This window comes from Octopus bimaculoides, chromosome 22 (assembly GCF_001194135.2).
Source record: "Octopus bimaculoides isolate UCB-OBI-ISO-001 chromosome 22, ASM119413v2, whole genome shotgun sequence".
Lineage (NCBI taxonomy): Eukaryota > Metazoa > Mollusca > Cephalopoda > Octopoda > Octopodidae > Octopus > Octopus bimaculoides.
In genome coordinates, this window is record NC_069002.1 from 8,217,733 (window position 1) to 8,225,324 (window position 7,592).

The following is a 7,592-nucleotide window of genomic DNA, read 5'->3' on the forward strand; positions in this document are numbered from 1 at the left end:
TATATATATATATATATATATATATATATATATATATATATATATGTGTGTGTTTGTGTTTGTCCCCCACCATCGCTTGACAACTGATGTTGGTTTGTTTACGTCCCCGTAGCTTAGCAGTTTGGCAAAAAGAGACCAATAGAATGAGTACTAGGCTTACAAAGAATAATTCCTGGGGTAGATTTGTTGAAATAAAGGCAGTGGTCCAGCATGGCCACAGTCAGCTGACAATCAAGTAAATGAAAACAAAAATGTGAATGTGTGTGTGTATTTTTGTTTTGCTTATTCCTTTACAGTAATAGAATAAATATCAGGTTTAAAAAATAAGTACTGGGGCCGATTCATTCGACTAAAAATTCAAGGCGGTGCCCCAGTGTGACCGAAACAGATAAAAGATAGAAATATATGCATAAATAATCACACTTACCTGATTGTAAATATTTCAGTGTAGGTAAAATGAAAAAAACAAAAAAGGAAATACTACTAAAATAGAATATTAAAATAGATGTATTAAGTTGAAAGACCAAATTTGGTGAATCTGAGTTTGACATCTTCAATTGTCAAAGGAAACCTGAACAATGAAATAAGAAAAAATTTAAAGTCAAATTCACTGAATCAAAACAAGAAGGGATCATTTGATTGGTTACATGCATAAAGTTAATTCTGATTGGCTGAGTGAGTGAAGTTAATTCTGATTGGCTGAGTGAGTGAAGTTAATTCTGAATACAAAAACACATTTGATTTTCTTGTATTTTAGAAGGGACATTATGCCGACTGTAAGCACATGCACTGAGGTTCAATTTTTTTTCTCTTACTATTATTAATTGGTTAATCATTTAACTAATTAGCTAATAAAATTTTTTGATTAATCATTCAGTTACTCTATCAATCATACACATCACATATCCCTACCAGCGCAGTTCAGTCTACTGCACACTCACTCACTAAACTAGTTTTACATTCCTTTAACTTTCTCAATCTATTTGCATTTTTTTTATAATAGGTACATGAAGAAAGAATTTCTTTACTGCTAATATTATTGATACCACGAAATGAGACATAAATTTTCATGCCATTTGGTGGATCATTCAGTTTCTATTTTGTGTTTATAATTTACAACAAATAATTTCAATATCTTCATTTGAAATATTTAATTGTTTAGTTATATGGTATTTCTCTGTATTGCATGGTTGGCATTGACTTACAGGATTTATATAAGCCATACTGGTCGATCAATACATTGATATTGAAATGGCTATGTGGATAAGCCTGTGATATACCATGCTTCCTCATTCTGAATGTGGATTATGATAGAGGAAATCTATTTTAAAACTGCCTTCACTCATTTCAGATTCAAATTTTGGCACACGGCCATCAATTTTAGGGAAGGGGGCTAAGTTGATTATACTGACCCCAGTGTTGAACTGGTACTTATTTTATCGACCCTCAAAAGAATGAAATGCAAAGTCGACCATGGCAGCATTTGAACTCAGAACATAAGGACGGACAAAATATTGCTAAGCATCTTGTCTGGTGTGCTAATGATTCTGCCAGCTCACTGTTTCCTTAGTTTTTACCTTTGCTTGGTACATGATAAAAAGTAGTTGGCCTTAGGAAGGCATTCACCTGTAGAAACAATGCCAAAACTGACAAGGTAGCATGATGCTGTCCTTGAACCAATCATATTCTGTCAAAGAAGCCAACGCATACCAGTAGGAAACATGAATATTAAATGGTAATGATATGGGTCCTTAATGACTTTTATGAATTTAATAGACTGAAACTTGTAGAAGCTAACATGCATGATTACATTCATGCATGCTCTTCCACATGTTTTTGCCGAAAGGGTTAGTCAAATTATGATTCTTTAGCTTAAAATTGTTTCTTATACTGAGGTCCGACTCTGGTTCTGTTGCCTACCAATTCTGCCTCGGTTTGTGTGGATGGATGGAGTGAGGAAAGCTTTGGTGGTTAGAGGTGTTGGAGTGAGAGAGGCAAGAGAGTTTATAAATGATAGGAAAGCTTGGAGAGGGTTTGTGGACGGATGAGTGAATTTGATGTTGCTCAAAGGGGTATGGAACTAGTATGATGCAGCGGGGATAAACCAGCACATGCTCTTGGGCCCTGCTGCTGATTTTGGGGGTTGCATTCTATGCCTTGACCTGAGCATAGAACAGGGCTTGCCTCTTTGAGCTGGGAAATGAATGGAATGCTTGGTGTGTGTCTTGTTGTGGCTACCCACTCTTAAAAAAAATATAGGGAATAGGCCTGGGTGTGTATATATATTCTTACACCTCAATTCACAAAATAAGAACCAGGCAGAAATCATTATTGGTGTGGAGGAATTAGTATTGTCAGTATGGAGAAATAAAATTGTTCTGCCTCAGAGCAGAAATAAAAGTAAGGTGAAAAAAAAAAAAAAAAAAAACAGAAACAGAACACAAAGAAAGTACTCACATAGAAGCATTCCAAATATACTTTATTTCAGTGAGAAAAATAAGATGGCAGAACATGTACTTAAAATGACTATGATGAGTAACTGCCATTGGAGTGGAAGTGCTATACTGTACAAGAAGGAGATGGCAGCTGCAAAGCACTGAAAGAGTAAACAATTAAAATAATAATTAATTAATAACGAAAGAAGCAGTATTAGATATTTTGCAAGCAGTTTGCAGATGCAAGTTTTACAGGTGATTCTCCTGGAATAAAAATGAAATAAAAATTACCTGAAAAAACTTGCACAGGGAAAAAGCAGCGACTGCATCTTCTATGAACATGGTTCCTACAATAGCTAATACCTGGAAATGAAGTGAGAAAGAGAGATGGTGAGAGTAGAGAGGAGAAAGGGAGATGGTGAGAATACAGAGAGAAGTGAAGGGGGTTGCAGAGAGAAAGAGAGGTGGTAAGAGTAGAGAGGGTTGACAGAGAGATGATGAGAGTACAAATGAGTGAGAGAGAGGAGAGAGGAAAAGAGATGGTAAGAGTAGAGAAGAGCAAGGGAGTAGAGAGTAAGAAAGGTAGTGAGAGGAGTGGGAAGTGAGGGAGTAGAGAGGAAGAGAGATAGTGAGAGTAGAGAAGAGCAAGGGAGTCGAGAAGAACAATGGGGTAGAAGGTAGAGTTGGGGTGAAGACATTAGAGGGAGAAGGAAAAGAGAAGAGGAAACTCATTTCGAAAGCCAATAGAATTACTGGTTAAAAATGGGAGGATAGATGCATGGGTTCAATCCCATGCATAGCATTTTTGGCAAGTGTATTTTTTTTTTATATTCCAGACAGATTCAGCACTTGGGATTAAATCTGAACACTGTATACAAAAGTTTCATTATGTTATATCATTATATCAGATTAAAACACCAAGTAGACAATTTCAGATGGCTACAGAATCGTAGATATGCCATATTAATACATCGTTTCTTTGAAATAATATATTTTACTTTTTTAATGATGTAGGGGAAGAGGAAGACATCTTAATTGTTGAGGAAGTACTTACATATATAAATGTAATGAACAATAGTATTAACTATTGTGTTTCGTGTCAATGCCGTCTCTAGGTAAATTGAGGTTGGAAAGATTGTTCAAACAAAAAATAAACAAAAATAAAAATGATTTCTTACAAAAGTATAAACAAGGAGAAAATTTTAGGAAGGCACAGTCGATGTTATGAATCCTCGGACCTGTATAGTACTTTTTTTTACCGAGCATGGAAGAATAAAAGTGAAGGTCAACCTCGGAGGGATTTGAACTCAGACGTAAAGGATCGAACCAACTACTTGTAAGGTTTTTATTCTGCCAAACCAAGATATATTCGATATTTGCATTATCCCCCCTGAACTGTGTAAGAGTTATTTCCCTGAGAAGTATTTGCTTTTTTTTTTTATATTGAAGCTGGAACAGAAGAAATGAGTTCTGATATTTTGCTATGGCAGTATTCTGGTAAAAACGTCCCTTTCAGAAATTTCAGGGGAACTCCCATCACCACTACAAGTCACATCACGTATGAGGGATTGTATAAGTTTATTGTTCGTGCTACGAAATTCTGACATTTTCTCAATTTCCTGTGATTCAGGCAGCCTTGTGGTCCCAGCAGACAAAATCGAAAAGGAGCTGTCCCAGAGATCATTGAAGAAAATTCACTTGAACAGCCACTCTGACTCACAGGGATTGTACTTTCACACAGCCATCCCTGCCCCGATAGTGGTGAGCAGGGATGTGACCTGGGGACTGAGAACTCCAAATAAATCATGTGAGACAGTCTGTTCAAAACTCCATTTGAGCCTACCGTTAGCTATAAAAATCTACCTCCTTCTAGTCTCAGAGTCAGTTGGTTCCAGACCTTCTAAGGTCTAACCATTGACCACATTACAGGGACCTCCATCTTTGTCGCAACCATCATGTCTCTCACCAACATCGTCAACAACATCTACAGAACACCAACACACAGCAGAGGTTCTAATGTATCGCTGTTCATGAGTTCTTCACCAGGGTTAACAGCTAATGTACAACCCACGCAGATGCATGTAGATATATGTATAAATGTACATCAACCATTTCCATTTATCATTCAGTTGTGTATATACATGAGGCTGGCATTAAAGACATTTAAAGTTATCACCTTGTTCCATGTATTTCCTTGTATCGTGTTCCAGTCAAATGAGTAGAGTCACATTAGATGGAATACACCTCACCATCTATAAAACCATACACTATTGGAAATGATCAATGTAGTCTAAGGTACATAACGTGTCTAAATGAAAGACAGGATTTTCATGTCTGGAATGCCTCAATGGTCTGCTGTATAAGGGATTATCTTGGACTAGACAACAGCAACAATATGTTAATAAAGGCTTTCTACTTTTATAAATACAACCGAAAGAATGTTCTTACCTGTGTATTAAAGATACTATCAGTAAATCCAAGTAAAAAGCTACAGACTAACGCTACAGCAATACTGAAAGAGAGAGACAGCAACAATAAGAACAACAATATTAGAGATGATAAATAACAACAATATTAGAGATGAAACATGATATACAGCACAATTAGTCAATGGCTGGAGCAATGCCCCAGATGACAGAAAATGGCTAATTAGGTTTTGTTAATGTCAGTGGAGATTGGGAAATGGTTTAGGGAAGACTACGATTCTACAAGTGAAATAATTACAGCATGGAAGACACATACTGGTTTCAACTATTGACACAAGGCCAGCAATTTCGTGGCAGGTTGTAGGGGAATTATATCGATTCGGTCAAATGGTACCTGTTTTATCAACACCCAAAAAGATGAAAGGCAAAGTCGACCTCAGTAACAACAACAACAATAATAATAATAATAATAATTATTATTATTATTATTATTATTAAGGTAGCACACTGGCAGAAACGTTAGTACACTGAATGAAAGGGTTAGCTGAATTTTGCCCACCACTAAGTTCTGAGTTCAAATTCTTCCAAGGTTGACTTTGCCTTTCATCCTTTTGGGGTTGATAAACTAAGTACCAGTGAAACACTGGGGTTGATATAATTGACTTGTCCACTTCCTTAAAATTTCAGGCCTTGTTATTGTTATTATTACTCAGGATTATTATTATTATTATTATTATTAATATTATTATTATTATTATTATTATTATTATTATTATCGTCATCATTATCATTTCACATTTTGGCTCAAAGCCAACAAATTTAGGAGAGGAGGAACATCTGAAGTCAGAACATAAAGATGGAAGCATTTCTTCCAAGTTGCATTGATTCTTATTTTAAAGGCAAAGTTAACCACAGACATGCCGCCAAACATTTGGTCAGGCCTGCTAAAGATTCTAGCAGTTCACTGCCTTAAAATATGAATCAGTAATAAAAACATTTAACAGTCTATGAGAGATTCTACAGAATCTCTCATAGACTAATAATTCCTTTCTAACAAAGCTATTTCAAAGAATAGAAGATTGTTAGTGACAATTAATAAAAAAAACATGAGAAAATAAGAAAAATTTCCAGAAAATTTTTCTCTCACCTTGATGGTATATATGTGGGAGAATTTGATTCCCCTTGTGCAGAGTCAAATGGTAAGTTGAGAAAAGCAAGGTAACAAGCTGTTATATGACTCAAATATCCCATAAATATGAAAGGGGCTTTGTCATAATGTTGAGTCAATTTTCCCAAAATAGCCAAAGTGCTGCCACCTGTGTATGTAAATATATATATATTTTTTTTTAGAAAATATGGAAATTAGAATAAAAGACTTCGGTAATGGATTCCATAAGAATTTCTTCTTCCATCCATTCATTTTCCCAAATATACCAACACTACCTTTGCATACTTTCACAAAACATATAAACAACATCATACACAGATGACCTAACTCTTTCTCTCTCTCACACACACACACACACACACACACACACATCTTTCCCACCATTCATCAGGCATGGCTGCACAATACCTCCTAGGCTTGACTAGAGATGTTATCATGTACATGTTTTATTTTGATATAAAAAGATGGACTGCAGCAAATATTCTGCTCAATACTAAGGCAGAGGTAACAATAATAATAATAATAATAATAATAATAATAATAGTAATAATAATAATAATAATAATAGATAATATTAGGACTGCTATGACTCCTCTGGAAGGAATATGTCAGTAAAGTCCTAATATTATCTATAAAAAAAAAAATGAAGGGAGGGGAACATTCGATCACATCGACCCCAGTACTCAACCGGTACTTAATTTATCGACGCTCAAAGGAGGAAAGGCTAAGTTGACCTCAGCGGAATTTGAACTCAGAATGTTGTGGCATTGAAATCCTGCTAAGAATTTTGCCTGGCATGCTAACGATTCTGCCAGTTTGCCACCTTAATAATAATAATAATAATGATAATAATAATAATAATAATAATAATAATAATAATAGTAATGATGATGATGATGATGGAACATACCAAGAATTTCACCAACACCAATAAACATTCCTGACAATCCAATCAATGCCTTAGCCTCTTGCCCAAAGTGTTTGTTGTTAGCAAGGCATGTGCCGTATACACCAGAGAAAAATGTTATTTCAATTCCTGGAATTAAGAAATGACAAAATAAAAGGAAATAAAGAGGTAGGAATTTTAGTTCTCTGAAATGGAACATAGACAAAGGTTATTTCACAATCATAAGAAGCAATTTGAAATAGAAAACAACAATAGATTCATTGTGAGGACTTCAATTTAAACAGATTCTCTATAGCGTTCAGAGCCAGCATTGAAAGTTATGATGTTTCCCATATGAATATGTTTATGTAAACAATGCGATCGAAGATAGAAAAGTACCTATTTTACACATTTTTCTATCTTCAGTGGCATTGTTTACATAGATGTATTTGTATACAAAATGTGATAACTTTCAGTGGTGGCTCTAAATTCTATAGAAAATCTGTTGAGTTATAAGTGATTGTATTGCACTGTTAAAAGGTAGGACACAGCATTGACTTATAAAATCTTTAATCTACTTGGTAGCATGTTATGGTTGGAATACGAAAAAATACAGTGTTCCTACCAGCAATTAACTTGACAGAATGTACAAGGAGCTTTTCTTGTAGCACCAACAC

The 7,592-nt window shown here is 35.1% G+C and overlaps 1 protein-coding gene across 2 annotated transcripts in view; it reads right to left on the bottom strand.

The window, feature by feature from the left end:
• Positions 1-119: 119 nt before the first annotated feature.
• Positions 120-7,592, bottom strand: part of LOC106873809 (UNC93-like protein MFSD11) — a 13,530-nt gene continuing 6,057 nt past the window's right edge. The window contains exons 9-14 of one of the 2 annotated variants that reach the window (XM_014921321.2): positions 6,940-7,065; positions 6,009-6,177; positions 4,884-4,947; positions 2,727-2,798; positions 2,458-2,596; positions 120-571 (exon numbers count right to left, since the gene is read on the bottom strand). In XM_014921321.2, coding sequence (XP_014776807.1) covers positions 2,480-2,596; positions 2,727-2,798; positions 4,884-4,947; positions 6,009-6,177; positions 6,940-7,065 — 548 coding nt within the window. In that variant the 3' untranslated portion in view covers positions 120-571; positions 2,458-2,479. The remainder of the gene's footprint in view (positions 572-2,457; positions 2,597-2,726; positions 2,799-4,883; positions 4,948-6,008; positions 6,178-6,939; positions 7,066-7,592) is intronic. The other variant, XM_052975806.1, reaches the window with a different exon arrangement.